This window comes from Micromys minutus (genome assembly GCF_963924665.1).
Source record: "Micromys minutus genome assembly, chromosome: 10".
NCBI classification, from domain to species: Eukaryota; Metazoa; Chordata; class Mammalia; order Rodentia; family Muridae; genus Micromys; species Micromys minutus.
Window position 1 is genome coordinate 53,861,707 of NC_137979.1, and position 15,944 is coordinate 53,877,650.

Below are 15,944 nucleotides of genomic sequence, written 5' to 3' on the forward strand. Positions count from 1 at the left end.
ATGTATGTATGTGCACTTAGGTGCCCGTTGAGGCCAAAAGGTGGCGCTGGATCCCATGGAATTGTGGGTGGTTAGTGCCAGAGCGGTACAGGATGGGAGACGTGGGGCCATCTCTCCAGCCTCGGCTATTTCCGTTTTCGGTCACGCCTGTGTTCTATTCTCTTGTCTATTAGGAAGCTCAGCCTTAGGATTTGAACATTACTTCTTTCTAGAAGTGTCGTTTCTAACAGAAGGATAAGGAGACAACCCTTAGGCCTGTCACATCACACAGGCAAAAATGTCTAGGTGGTGCCGAGGGTTCCCTCAGCTCCGTTCATCCACTTGGAAGTGTTTGTAAGCAGAAACTGTCTTCACATCCCGGAGTGGCCAGAGGCAACTATCTGCCCTTAGGAGACAGAGGGCGCTAATCCAAGGTGCTAATCCAAGGGAAGGTAGCACAGTGTATTCAAGTGGGGCCAACCCCAAGCTGTTTCTCCAAAGAAGCCCAGCATGGTGAAACAGGCCTTTGAAGGCAACCGTGGGGGGGGGGGTCCGCAGAGGAGTCAGAGCTCTCGAAAGGAACTCTGAACTCTACATTCATCTGCATACAGCACTGTGAGACTAGAGCCCCACCAACCTACACATCATTTAGAATGCAGAAAGGCGGGAGACAGCACCACCTCATCTTGTTAGAACAACGAAAATCCTGGGACCAAGCCACACGTGGCCAGGCCTGTTCTCTCACCCGCCCCAGAACATTTCTGCACATTAACATGGTCTTGTATGGAACAGTTCCACTGGACCTGTGGATGCGTTTTGCTAGGCACCAATCCACGTGACTGGGCATTCTTGTTAGTACACATATCTGAGAGGGCATAGCTGGGTTCTCAATGATTTTACACACTGATTACGCTTCAAAAGTTAGAATAAAACAACCAGCCTAAGTCATTTTTCTTTTTCCCAGTTCAAGTCCCCCCCCTCCCCAAGTGACTCCCCACCCACTAAAGGTTCTTGTAAGTCAGCTTGGTCATGAACTTGGTATGTAGCTCATGGTGACCTTGAACTAAGATTTGTACCTCTACCTTCTTAGTGGTAGGGTTACAGGCATGTGCCTCCTCCATGCCGAATTTGTTAGCCCATGTTGTGGATCAGACCCAAGACACACACACACACACACACACACACACACACACACACACACACGCGCGCGCGCGCGCACGCATGCACAAGCACTCTTCCCTGAGTATTTCCATGCTCCTAACAAAATCTGCTTTCCTGACAAACTTGAGATGCCTGAGATTTTCCCAGTAAAATAAGCCAGGAAATAGGCGTTATCCTATCCCGGTTAACTGAAGGTCAGGTCACTAGTTCCCCACTCCTGTCTAGAAGCCCGTTGTGACTAGAAAGCTTCACCATCCCAAGTATTATCATAAGGGACAGTAAACTCTTAACATGACGGAAGCAGCCACAGAGGTCAGAGAGCCTGGTTTTCACAGCCCAATTCTCACAGCCTGAACGGGCCATAGCATTCCTAAACCTGATCGGACCCAGTGAGGGAAAAAGGCCAGGTTCTCAACCATTCTAACACTGTGATGTGACACTTTAGTACAGCTCTTTACACTGTGGTGACCTCCATCTATAAAATGATTTGTATTGCTACTTCAGAGCTGTGATTTTGTTGTTAGGAATCGTAATGTAGATACTGTTTTCTGGTGGTCTTAGGTGGCATCGCAACCCACAGGCTGAGAACTTCTGGGCAGACAGAGACAGAGTAGCTAAGGTGTGGTCTCCTGAAATGGGAAGTTCTACATCTCCCAATTGTGAGGCCTTAGGTCAGAACTTAACCTTCAATTATTCTTAAAATAAGGTATTTTATTCTAACCACTAAAGCTTTGTTTTCTGGCTAGGGATTTTAATCTCCAAAGTGTCTAAAAAGAACCAACCAACAACAAAAACATCCAGTGGGACCTTGAAGTTGGAAGAATAAGCCAGGCGTTTTGATACGTCAGTGGCCGCTCTTTGCTTTCCTGCCTCTGGGGTGAGCTCAGGAAGTACCTGTCAAGCTTTAGGAAGTCCCGCCTCCAACTACTTCTATCTGTGGTAGGTCACCCCAGAAATACCTCCAGGGGATATACCTCAGTACAAGTGCTTTGCAACCCCAGAATCTTCCACAAGCCACTGAGCAGCTACCCTTGGACTCGAATAGGTCTACAAGTAAGCCCAAGGCTTGGTTATATTTGGTCATACTAAACTACCCTGAAATCTCCTGGAAGACATGGGAGGTGTCAGCCTGGAGCCCCCCAGGGGATCTAGGGAACACTGTGTGGGCCTGTGGCTGTGCATCTGGACATCCAGGTGGCAGGAGTCAAGATGGTGAATGCTACGAAGTCGCACTGCTGCCTCTGTGTTAAGGACAAAGGACATGGGAGTCATTGAATGTACCAAGTTCCTGGATTCCAACACTCTTCTGGCCTATGTAGTTTGGGAAATGTCACCGTCACGTATACATCACAATGCTCTCCAAGGATAAGGGGACTGTCTCCACGGACATAAGCAAAAGCCCCCAAGTACCTACAAGTGTCCCAGGCACAGGTCATCAAAACCTCATTTTGGGAGCTGCCATTTTGAATTCATAAACAAAAAAAAAACTTTTTTGGGGGATAAAATCTCACTACATTCCCCTGGCCAGCCTATATCACGTATAACAGGCTGGCCTCAAGCTCATAAAGAGCTGTCAGCTTCCTCCTCCTGAGTGCTCGGATTGGAAGTGTGCACTACCAGGCCCGACTTAAAAGTCTATTTCATTATTCTTATGTGTATATGTCTACGGCTGTGCGTGGAATGTATACATGAGCGCTGGTGCTTATAGAATCCAGAGGGTTGTGTTTTCAGGAGCTGGGCTATAGGTAGTGTGAGTCCCCTGCACAGGTGATGTAATCGAACTCAGGCCTTTTGAAAGAGCAATAGGCACTCACTCTTAACCACTGAGCCAAAATCTTCAGCACCCCCAATTTGGCTTCTTGAGGCCCCCATGGTCCTAAGCTCTTGTTGATACCACGCAATAACATCAGAGTGGCAATGCTTTCAGTGTAGGGAGTGGGAGTCACCGGCAAGTAGACAAAGAGGACTTGCAGCCCTGCTCACCTACGGGGACGTGGAAGGAGAAACACGTTCTGCACCCTCTGAGACTCTTGGGTCCTGTTTAGAGAGTGAACAGAAGGTAGTGGGGGTCTCCTGTCTCCATTTCCCCTCACCCTACCTCCAGGAGGGGAGCCCGACATAGGGCAAATGCATGTAACTTGCTAGAGACGCCCCAGAGATCCTGATTGCTGGAATCACAGACAGCGTGGGAAAGCATGGCCTACCTCTGACAGCAGTCGGATTCTTGACCTGTGTGGGTTGTACCCAACTGCTACGGGGCTCTGAACACGAAAAGTAGGATAGTTTTTGACCCCAAAATGGCTCTCTGCGGATGGCCTCCAACCACCCTCAGAGATAGGTGTGTCTAGCAAAGAAGCCACCCTTAGTTTGTATAATGGGATAAATTTCAAGCAGTTTGGGAATCACATCAAAGTCAACACAGATTTAATGTGATTGGGACTTAGGGAAGTGGAGGAGAAAATAAGCCAGTACCAAGATGGATCAACGTGTGTTTGTGTGTGGGAGCATATGTGTGTGTGTGTGTGTGTGTGTGTGTGTGTGTGTGTGTGCATGTGGGGATGGAGTGGGTGGACACACACATACACACAGATGCTCAGAAAGGTGCAGGATAGAGCAGTGGAAAAGGCAGGAAACAGGCACCATTTCAGACAGGAGACCGGAGTCTTTGCCCCACTGACTTTGTTCCTTCTGGAACTGTGTTCCTTCTGGGCTGCTCCTTTCCCATCAACAAAGATGCTCTTTAACACTGTTCCCAGGTCTAATACACTTAATTAAGTCCTGCTAACACTGGCATCCCTGATCTTCTGTAGAGGGCCAGCCACACACTCCTTCTGATCGTGACTCCACCTTGCCTCCAGGAACTACAGCAGCCCCAGACAAAATGCTCATGGGAATGACTGTGGCCCTGTTAAGAAACTCTATTTAGGGACATGGGAATTTAATTTTCACCTAATTTTCATGCCTCACAACATTATAGTTTTTTGGTTTGTGGGTAAAAAGACATTTTGAAACATAGTTGTTCTTACTTCACAGGTCATACAAAGGAGGTTTGGTATGGGTCCCTGTTTGCTCCGCTAACTCCTCACCTCACTGCAGCTGTACAGGATGAATCTGCTTGGTCACTGGCCACCGGTTTTGTCTTGTCAATCAGCACTGCTGAAGATGTAGTGGGTACCCGGCAGTTAAATGCAGATTGACTCAGTAAAAAATGGGATGAGCGCTCTTCCCACCACCATGTCTACCAGGCTTGTCTTGAATCTTTGCCTCATCCTCAATGGTAGTTCATGCTACAGACTTGTGTGCCTGGCTTGGGTTGTGCCTGTGTGTGTGTGTGTGTGTGTGTGTGTGTGTTTGTATTCATATGTGCACATGTGCAAAGGCATGCATGTATAAGCACTTGAGCAGCAAGGCTCACTTGTACCCTGGGACTTCTGTCACCTTCCTTCTGCTCAGGTCCCCAAAGAGAGCCATAAAAACCCACATCAGGGCTTACTCTCAATGCCTCCATTTGTGCTAAGGGATACTCTCTCTTCTCTCCCCTCTTCCCATTCCTGATAAGGAAGGGACACATCCAGGGTCCTCGTTCATACCCTGACCTCTAAGGTCACCAGAGCCTAGGTACGGAGGGAGGGAGAGCGCTTCTAGCATTATGTTTGCAGTGTCTTCACTCAGCGGCATCCACCCACGAAGTCATGCCTACAACACAAGGCTTTTCACACGGTTTCAGGAATTTGTTAGGACAGTAAAAAAGCCAGAATAGATAGTCTTTATTTCCTTTTGTTTCCCAACAAAATTATATATCATATTTCCAAATTAAACTAAACTGAGAACACATGCCCAGTAAGAGGACTCCAGTGTGGTCTTCCCTTCCATGATGACCAGCAAGCCTGGGCTGTGACCCTCAGAGACTTTCTCTGGGTTTGCTCAGTGCTAAGGGCTATTGACAAATGATTTAATGGAAGCAATTTCTAACTCATATCCTATTTGGGCTTAAGATTTTGCTTCTAAAACCAAGCTGAAGTACAAACACTAAAATATCTCTTAACCAATTCCCTTTTAACAGATTTTTTTTTTTTTACCCCCTTAACATTATCTAGTTCACAAAGTAATTAAGTAGCTATTTAGGGACCAAAGAAATAGGATTCATACCAGGGGCACATTAAATTTCTGTTTTGTGGCAAAAGGGCATCTGAAAAAACTCAGATTTCTATAGTAACCATCACAAGGCTGATCAAATCAACAAATAGCTACGATTTATCTCAGAGTTTCCAATGGGCTGTTTTTTCCCCATCTGGAAAAGAACATTGCAAATTAGATAAAGTCTTCAAAGACAATGGAGGCTTTCAGAAAATCCAATGTTGGCAATAGTAAATAAAGGAGGAAAACATCTGCTCTCTCTTTCTACGTACAACTTATCCACAGAATCTCTTCTTTACTGACTTAAGTACCTTGACTTCGGTAGTGATTGGATTCTATTAATTTGCTCATTAGTAAGAGAGAGTCGTAAATAGTTTCTCAGAGTAAAGGAAAACAGACACTGGGAGTATCTCCAGGGTGACCTTGTAGCTTCTGCATCTACTTGCCAAGTCCCTCCACTGCTCTCCCATAGACTAGCTCCTCACAACCTCCAAATGTATTTTGACTTCTTTTGGTTTAGAACCTTGCACGGTTCTGAACAGTGACACAAAACACTACAGAGGCACATAGCATGTTTTTCTGTGTCTGGAGTACTTGTGAGCCGGTTGTGGGGCTGCCCCCAAAATTCTGTCCCTTGCTCCCACCCTCTGGGGCCTTCGATCTCAGTAATCTGGGCGGGGAGAGGAAGAAGTGGTTGCCCAGCAGCATCCCGAGAGGATGGGGAAGATGGGTGCCCACTTGCTACACCATTTTCCCAGAGGGGCCTCCCTTGGATCTATCCTGCACTTCCTTGGCAGACAGGTGGCAGCCAAGAGGTAAGTCTATTTTCCTTCAGGGGCTCAGCACATGCTGTGCAAGACTGATGATCCAGGTTCAGCCCTCCAGAGCACGTGTCCACATGGGGGACACGCATAGTGCCATCAATCCCAGTGACTAGCAGTAGGGGGATGAAAGGTGGAGGCAGAAGCCTCCAAAAGCTCCCAGTACCGAACCGGGCTGTGCAGCTGCAAAGAGACCCTGCTCTGTGGTCCAGGGAGAAAGGAGAGGACACGCTTGAAGGTTGCCCTCTGACCTTCGTGCATGAGTATGCCTGCATCTGTGGGCTAAGTCCAAATGTGGCGGTCAGAAAGCAGCCTATGGGAGTCAGTTCTCTCCTCCCACCACATGGGTCTCAGGGATTGAACATAGGTTGTCTGACTTGGTAGCAAGTGCCTTTTACCTGCTGAGCCATCTTGCTGGCCCACAACATACTGTTTCTATTAACTAAGAGGAGTGTTCTAGATATGCCATGTACAATAGAAATGTATATATACACATGTACATATGTTTTATATTTCTAAAAAGTGCATGAACATAAATAGTTGAAGTTAATTTAGAAGCTATGTTCAATGTTCATACGGGGTTGTAACATAAAATCTCTATGATAATTATAATCTTTGACCATGTAGTTTACTTAGCCAATGTATCCAAGATATTACTTCAGTGTACAGTAGCCATGAGGTTATTATTACAACAGTTTACACTCTTTTCATGTTACTATGCCTTTGAAATGTTGTGCATTTTGTATTAAGGACCTATTTTAGATCAGACTACACATAGTTTACCTTTGTTTTGAGTTGTAGTGTTAGGTAGTCTAGGCTGACCTTGTACTCACTACATACCAAAGGAAGTTCTGAACTTCTGATCCTCCTTTTTGTGTCTCCCATGTGCTGTGATGGTAAGAAGGCCCATCTTAATACATATTTCAAATACTCCAAGGTCTCATATGGCCAGCCCCTATCCAATAATTATACAGTGCAGCCCAAGAGGATTTTCAAGCAAAGGAAAATGCAGGGATTTGTCTTTTGGAACTTATGATTAATTGATCACTTGGTCAGTGCCATGCTGAAATTATAAGCAGTGGACATGTATGGTTGATCTGGGCTGACTCAACCAATAGCTCAAGGTCCTCTTTGACCGTGTGAATGGAGAGGCCGGATGTGAAATCAGTTATAAAGGATGAATCCACGTGGTCTAAGGCTGGGGAAATCAGATTTACCATGGGGGCTTGGCTTGCTATTCTGTACCTGATCCCAGATGCTTATGTTGGGGAGTCAGGTCATGGTAGCATCAGCTTTAGAAGGCAGGCCCCTCAGAAGTGATGCTGCTTGTAATCAAGGAAGAGCTCACACTCAGTGCCCTTCAACAGCCTTCTGAGTGCCAGGAACAGAGAGAAAGGAGGTAAGAGGAACAACCTGTGGAGCGAAGGGATCCAGTGATCCAGTGATCCTTACAGCCTATTTGCTACAAACATGAGCAAGATAGGAGCACTGGAGTTTGACTTCAGGCAAATGTCTACTTCACACAAGCATATACCTAAAGGTAAAGAAACGGGGGCCTGGCTCACATGGAATAAGCCCTTACTATGTTCCTAGGTATTTGTATAAACTTATATAGCAATATAATTTAATCCTTTATGCATTCGGCAGGTGCTATCCCTCTCCTCGTTTATAAACAAGTAAAACAGAAGTCAGAGTTTAAGGAACATATCCAAGATGGCCCCAGGGGAGAGGGGAGAGGGGAGAAGGGAGAGGGGAGAAGGGAGAGGGGAGAGGGGATGTGGCCTGAAAAATATCTGTTTCCTTCCTTTTCAAATGGAAAGCTGAACGCAGCTTGCAGGTACAGCTTAAGATGTGAACAATTTTCACCCTTGACTTTTGTAAAAGATCAACACGGTCATTTCACAGACAGCACAGGGCTTCCACAGGAGGAGCCTGTGTGGTTTATCCTGCTGTGGTTCCTGTCAATCACCTGTCAGATAAGTTCACTTTTGAATATTTACCCAGGACCCCAAACCATTGAGTTGAGAAGTCTGTGTGCAGTGTGGGGTCCTATCTCCACTTCTGATAGCCATGGATAGTCCCTTCTATTCAGGGGTCATCTGAACAGCCTCAGACTCAAAACACTCCTGATGTATAGACACAATGTGTTTCAGAAACCCATTTCACACACGCACACTATCGAGATAACGATCTGCATCCACACAAGGGCCTTTCCCCCTGGAGATATGAGGAACGCTGACGAGGATTTCTCCCACCTCTCGGTCATAACAGAGCAGATGGCATGGCAGGGAATCCAACCAATGTGTGGAGTATAACGTCAACACGAAAAATCACTCATTGCGAGAAAACTTTAAGACAACTTCAAATAATAGTGTCTAGGCAATAATCACTTTCTGCATTAAACTATACTAATAATGGTCGTAACTTGACAAAAAAAAAAAAAAAAAAACATTGTATAGTACGCGTGCTTTAAGAACTTCTCTACTGGTTTGATTTTAAAAACAATCCATCCAGGTGCTGATATGGCCATACACACTTAAGAACACAGGTTATACTGTTAAGAACTGGCAAGACTTGATTCCAGGGTACGTAGGCTTGAACCTGAAGTCAATAAACCATGGCTCATGGGTAAATGTGGTCTGCTTCTTGTTTTCACAAATAAGGTTTTATTGAAACACAGTTTCATTTATTACAACTTGTCCCCAGATGCTTCTGTGCTGCAGTGCATAGCGTAAACATTGTGATAGATACTTTGTGGCCTGCAGACATGATTTGACCTTTTACAGGAAAGACTTGCTGAGCCAGAGGTAACCCATCCTTGGCACCTCCTCCCATTCTCAGTACTGACCATGAGCCTACAGTAGGAATAGAGACCTGGGTTTGGGAGGGTAGTCAGGAATCATGGCTGCTCTAGGAGGTTCTGGGAATGTACAAAGCAGTGCAAAGTGTTATATTTCGTTTACTTCTCGGTAGTCTCCCTGCTTCATCTCTGGGTCTACAGAGACAGAGAACACAACTCCACAGGAAATATAGCTATTTGTTCTGGTCACTGGTGGAGCCCTACTTACTGAACAAAAGAAAAGGCATGCAATTTAGTTTGTGACGCAGGGACTGTGTGTGCTCTACCCAAAGACAAACATGGACCAGATGAAAAGGCCACAGAGACACTCTCTGTGGATGCTCTGGTCACGGCCCTGGTTTGTGCTGTCTCTTGGGTAGATGAACAGCCCTGATAGAGCCCACAGGGACCAAGCACAGGCTTTTCCAACCATCCTTGGATTTTTCCTCGGCTCCTAACAGCTTTGCTCACAGATGATTCTGTTTGCCAAGATTCTAGAATCAACAATTTAAATATGAAAAAAAAATCTAATTATCCGCGGAATAGTAACATGGTGGATAGAGCTGTGAGTGCTCATTTTGTCCCCCCACCCTTTATTAGACCGAGTGACTTTTAATGTCGTAGGGAGGGCCATGAAAGCACAGCTTGTTAAGTCCTTCTAGAACACAGAGATGCTTGGGTAGGACAGATTTCATAATTGTAATCTGTAAGATGATGTCTTTATGTAGGAAGGCAGGTACAAGATAAAATGAGGCCTGTCATTGGATAAGAAGGAAGGATGGGCGGGAACAAAGAGAAGGAGCCAGACCGAGGAGGAGGAGCTGGAGCAACATGGAAGCAGATGTAAAGATTCTTCTCTGATCATAGATAAGAGTTATTTTGAATATTTTTAAGGGATGGGTGTGTACATGATTTTGTGCTGTCTAGATGGGAAAATTATACCTTATCAATTGAATCAGAGGTTATTGTGTGGTGTTTTCTTTCATCTGGCAACTTAATCAAGTTCAAGGGAAGGTGCAGTGGCGGGACACACCAAGCCCACCACAGAACTGGGATGTGTGGGACTGGTGTGGTAACAACCTGCCAAGGGAACTGTGAGTGAAAGCCTCGTGGCAAGGTGCTACAGCTCTCAGACCACCCGGGTGAGAGAGAACCCTGGGGGCCAGCGTGGAGCCGCTGAGATAAATTAGTGTAAGTTCCTATGGCCCTACAATGCTGGAGCTAGTGTGGGAGCAACCGCCTGGGTCAGAGAGAGCCAGGGACAGTGTGGATCCACACATGCAGGAACCGGTCACACCCCTTTCTAAATATTTACCGAAACAGTAATCCCAGCACTAAGGAGGCATAGGCAGGAGGCCTATCTTGAGTTTGAGAGCAGCCTGAGCTATCTAAATAGACTTCCCCCGCCCCTAAAAGTCCAAATGCCACCAAAGCAGAATCAAACACAGACAGAATAACTAATGGATAAGCGTGTCTAAAGCTCGGCCTACGGGACAAGCTGCAGCCCAGGCCATCTGTGAGTGAGACCCAAGGCATTGCAGATCCAGTGTCCTGTCAAAAGCTCAGATCCCACCGCTCTAGATACCGAGAGGCCCCTGAGATATGCTGGCTTCTGAGAAGATTAACAATTGTGCTCGGCTTTAGCGAGTGACAGCCCAGCGCTGAACCTGCGTACAGCCCAAAGGTGCAAAGTAGAAAGAATGCATGGTGACAGGAAGACTGCTGTCAGCCTGTCACCACTAGCCACTGATGGGAGGACTGCCACTCTCACAGGTGCAGACCAGAACACAGAACCGAGAACACGGGACTACGTGCCTGTCTGAGGTCAGGCCAGAGGATTGATTCCATTTAAACGCAGCACGGGAGTTGCACGAAATCCCAGCATTTTCCGACTCTACCCGCTACAGGCTTCTCCTCGTCTCCTGCTGTAACGCTGGCAGGATGCTCAGCAAGTGAGCAGTCGCCATCCAAGGAAATCCAGGAAATAAAGCCAAAAGATGTGCAAAGGAAATACTGGGATGCAGCTTAGAAGAAGGAGGAAGGTAGGGAGGGCTGTGCTCAACAAACTTTGACTTTCAAGCTTGCTTTTGACTTCCCTTAAAAGTCTTTTAAGAACTTCATTCAGGTTTCCAGTTTTAAACATGTATTTCTTGTCTATCCTGTAGTTTTTATTTATTTTTGTTAATGTGAGTGCTCTGTCTGCACGTACACCTTTATGCCAGAAGAGGGCATCAGATCCTTTTATAGATGGTGGCAAGCCATCTTGGAATTGAACTCAGAACCTCTGGGAAAGTGGCCAGTATTCTTAACCTCTGAGCCATCTTGCCAGCCCTCTTCTGCAGGTTTAAATATTTGCACTTAAATTTTCTTCATGTATATGTGTGTCTATTTGTGTGTACACATTAACATATCTCCTGGAGCTGGAGTTACAGGTGGTTATCGACCGCCTGACATGGGTGCTGGGAATCGAACTCTGGTCCTCTGGAAGAATTAACTTCTGGGCCACTGCTACAGTCTCTTCTCCTGTAGTTTTTGGTAGGAGAGACTATAGGCTGAGTCTCACCAGAAAGGTCTTACCTGAGTTGAAAGTACCCTTGGACGTTTGACCTAGGACTGTAAGTTTTAATTGGCTGTGAATATTAAAAGAAACCAGAAGACACGCTACAAAAGGGTGGGACTTTTGGCTCTTCTTCAGGAAATTGCACACGTGCACACATAGCAGCATGGACTTCCATGTGTGTTGACCAACACCATGTGGCCCTCAGAAACAGGAACGATCACTTATTTTTCTATCTTGTGCTAATGGGGGTAGGTCTCAAGGCTTTGAGAATGCCAGGCAATTGCTGGACTCCAGAGTCATGTCTCTGGCCTGGCCGCCACCTTTAGATGGGTTTACAGTCAGCGGCTCACCCATCCCCGCCACTCCCTGCTGTCTCACCAACATATGCTGGTGCTGTGTCATCTAGCTTCAGTATCCGTGACTCACTTCAAGCCAGGAAACCTGGCAGCCTGGCCCTCGGCGTTACCACTGACATCGACACCCACTAAATATCACCAGCTTGATGACGGAAAGAATTTGAACAATTTTCTGTTTTACATCCTTTGGAATTCAGTAAGTCTGATATTTGCTTCCTTTAGGCAACAATGTGATCAGGTGAAGGACCATCAGCACCCACCGATTTCAATGTTTCTGTAACACCCCACACCCCCAGGTTACTTTAGGATTCCTGGGATTTCCAGGGAATGCTGTATAGTCTGTAGAGAAAGATTAGTAGTTACACAGACCTTGGAGGCTACTAACTAATGTGGTCAAATGGCCGTATGCTGAGTAATGAAAAGCAGAAAGCATCAGCGATGGTGGCTGGGGTCCTGAGGCAGAGGTATAGAGAGAAGAATGTTCACTGTGAGCTGAGATAGATGGAAAGCAATAGAGGAACAGAAGAAGAGGGAAGCAGAGAGAGAAGGGGAAAGGACAGGTGAAATCAGGACAGAAAGCAAACACACAAACCCATTCAGGAGGAGAGCATGAGTCCGCCCTGCCTCAATAAAGTCTGGAGAAAAAAATGAAAAATAAAAAGAATTCTAAACAGGAACATCTGCTGGAGCTCAACCCACGGAAGAAAACCAGTTCAATTTTGCCTTCTATAGGGAAAGCAAACAGATTTCAATAGGGAATTCCCCCTGCCCCCCCAGATACTGGAGTGGAAGATAATTTGTAGGCAAGCTGCTCCCCAGGGAGTCCCTCTTGGAAGTGTGCATCTCTGTGAAAGGGGCGTACACTCTCAACCTTGCCATCACCCCAGTGAGGTACAGACTCTTTTCTTCTGTGGGAACCAGCCATGTTCTCACCTCTGCGTTAACGTCAGTCTCCAAAGGGCAGGAGACACAGAAAACCAACAGCTTGCAAACAAAAGCTGTGACATAGGACATTTGTGTTTGTCAATGGAGTAAACAAGAATTAGCATGAAAACTGCTTAGGGCTTCCCAGTGGTATCACAAGAACTGGGTCCTCCCACGGAGGAAAGATTTCTGCCTGGGCTCTATGGGAGTCCTCACCTCAAACTTCTGCCTGAGCTCCATGTTGCCTTCTTCATCTCCTTCTGGAATGGGCACATTGTAGTATTCACCCTCCTCTTGGTTGAGCAACTTGTACCTTCAAGGACAGGGGAGAAGGGAGGGTAAGGGCCAGCCAGTGGCTCTTTTCCTTCAGCCTCTGGCCAGGCTGTTGGAGAGATGCCTCTACAGAAACCAGAGCCCACCGTCGAATGCGGGGCTATCGCCAGCCTGTTCCTGGCTTCTCTCAGTGCCCGGGGTATGGCAACATGCTGGGTCTCATGGGCATTCTTACCATCCACTGGCGGGCATCTTCATCAGCTCCGAGACACCGAAGGAAAGGGAGCCCATGAAGTCATTCCGTGTCGTCCGGTCCCAGTCCCAGATTTCCACGGACAGTCGCCGGTCTTTGTCTGAGGGCTTTAATTTGCTGCAAAGACAGACATGCACAATGCGTGAAGGCACCTCAGTCATGTCATCTTGGGAGACATCAACAGGCCCCACAGTCTGTGTCTGAAATGATATCCTTAATTTCCTTCCTGTGTCTACAGGACATCAGCCTTTCATACTAGCTAGCTGTTACAAAAGCTCTGTCTGGTCACTTTATTTATTGATCTAAATAAAAATTTTTATTAGAACACAGCTTCAAAACATAAAAAAAATAAAGTTTTATTAGAACTCAGCCTTGGCTATTTGTTTCTATATAATCTATGGGTGCTCTGGCTACAGAGGCAGGACTCACAGTGTCTAAAATACAGACTTTCTGCCCTTTACTGAGCAGAGCTCAGCGGCTTCTCTCTGACAGGCATCTTTCTGGTAATGTTCACAGAGGAAGTGCTTCCTGAGTATGTCCCCATGGACTTCTTGTACTCCCTGCTGTGAGCCGTGCTCCCTGCTGTGTGCTGTGCTCCATGCTGTGCATGATCCCTCACTCCTGACTCTTTACTCTCTCTTACTATTCTTCCCCTTCTTTCATCTCTGGTTTGGCATTTCTATCAGTCCTCCAAGACAAAGCTCAAACATCACCTCCTTCCGGAGGTGACATTTTTCCTGCCTGGAGGTGAGCCAATCTTCCTCATTTCAGCAGCAGTAGTACTTTCTACACCATGGGTTCCTTATTCCATGCCACAAGGGTTATTAAATTAGTAGCCAGCTCTTAGAAGGACTAAGCCCACCAGGGGATGGAACACATCTGTTTGTTACAGAGCAGGTGATAATAATAACCTGGGGTTTGCATTACATAAATTCCGGTAAACCAAGTCCCAACCTATCAAACAGAAGTGACGGCAGCTATGACCTGGCAGTGGCCTGGGATGGTCTTAGGAATGAGGACTTAGGTAGAGACATTTGCCACCTCCTGCCCCCACTCCCCTCCAGCATGTGGTAGGCGGGGGCAGAGCTCACCCCAGCGGAGGAAGAAGCACTTACAATGTGAAGGACTCATTCCACTGAGGGTTCAGTGTGGAGCGGATGGTTTTGGTTTTCTGTTTGCTCTCATTCTTGGGGTCAGGAATAAGTTTCAGCTTCACGTAAGGATCCGAAAGCCCATTTGGATCCATAGGAATTAGGTTTTTTGCATCTCGTACTGTGAAGAGAAAAAGAGATTATAAAAAACATCACCGAATCAGCATTGGTGTTGACACCAGGCTGAAGGTGTTGATCCCAGCCAGACGGAGTGGCACCTGCCTGCAATTCCAGCAGTTGGAAGGGCGGAGGCACAAGAGTACCCTGATGCTGTCTGAGAGAAGAAGAGATCAATCAGAGGCCCTTGTTACTCATTATGAGGTTGTTCACCACCTTCACTAACAGTCAGTGGGTGTCATGGGAGCCCTCAAAATCCAGCCTCCTGACTCAGCACAAGCCTAAGCTAACCACGTTCTGCGTGATAATAGAAATGCTCAGACCTATGGAACACTTCAGACCTATGGAGGCAGAACACACATTTTAAGTGACCTTCTAGCTTTCCAGAGGGAAAGGGGGCCCTTGCTCCATTGGGCAGTCAGTCGGCCCTGGCCCACAGAGCTACACATGTGAATCAGTGTCTACAAAGTGTTATCATTCTTCATAAAACCTGGCAGACCCCAACCATGGTTGTACCTTGGGATCCCTTGAGAACAGGATAAAGTCTCAATAACTCAGAATTAACTTAGAATGATCAAGGGAGGTGGTCCAACAACTGATCTTTAAAAGATCCTGGAACTCACACTACAGACCAGGCCGGCCTTGAACTCACAGAGATCTGCCTGCCTCTCTGCCTCCCAATTGCTGGGATTAAAGGTATGTGCCACTACCCAGCTAGGCACTCCAATGTACATCAAACATCACCCCTGAGTTCACTCCCAGGGCAGTGTCTTGTACCCCACCTCAAAATGGCAAACTTTGGACCCTCACTTTAACATGACCCATAGGTGACCCCAGTATATATTCTGGCCCAAGAAGTTATGACAGGGGAGTCAACAAATAATTGCAAAGAAAAGCCACTTCCCGCTCTCCAGGGAACATGCTCTTAGATGCCGCTGGCTGTCTAAAGCAGCTACACATCAGTGCAAGAAGTCATCATCTATGCTGATGATAAAGGTCAGGAGTCTGAGCCTGCTGCGGTATGTCTCCCTCACTATCTTCCTGACAAGGCAAATAAATCATCAGAAGTCTTTGACTGGTCACATACTATTGATATGCAACCACCTCTCTATTAGGAGGCTCTCTAATCCAGAGGCTCTCATGGTATGGCCCCTGGACCATCACTTACTGAGTCAGAATCCTCAAGCCTTCGGGTGGCTCCATGGTTCGTAAATGTCAGAAAGCCAATCTACACCAACAGAGTTATGGCCTGTTAGCACAGATTATCAAAGTAGATTGATTACGAAGAACTACAGAAGAAATTTAGAAGTTCCCAGACCTGGCAGTGGGCAGGAAATAGAGGAGGGATGGAGTCATGCTGAAGATGTTGGGTC

The 15,944-nt window shown here is 46.6% G+C and overlaps 1 protein-coding gene across 2 annotated transcripts in view; it reads right to left on the reverse strand.

Annotated features, from left to right (window-relative positions):
- Window positions 1–15,944, reverse strand: part of PRKCA (protein kinase C alpha) — a 386,490-nt gene that overhangs the window by 61,190 nt on the left and 309,356 nt on the right. For both annotated transcript variants that reach the window (XM_080924536.1, XM_080924535.1), the window contains exons 6-8: window positions 14,419–14,575; window positions 13,286–13,420; window positions 12,994–13,090 (exon numbers count right to left, since the gene is read on the reverse strand). In XM_080924536.1, the coding sequence (XP_080780662.1) occupies window positions 12,994–13,090; window positions 13,286–13,420; window positions 14,419–14,575 (389 nt within the window). The remainder of the gene's footprint in view (window positions 1–12,993; window positions 13,091–13,285; window positions 13,421–14,418; window positions 14,576–15,944) is intronic.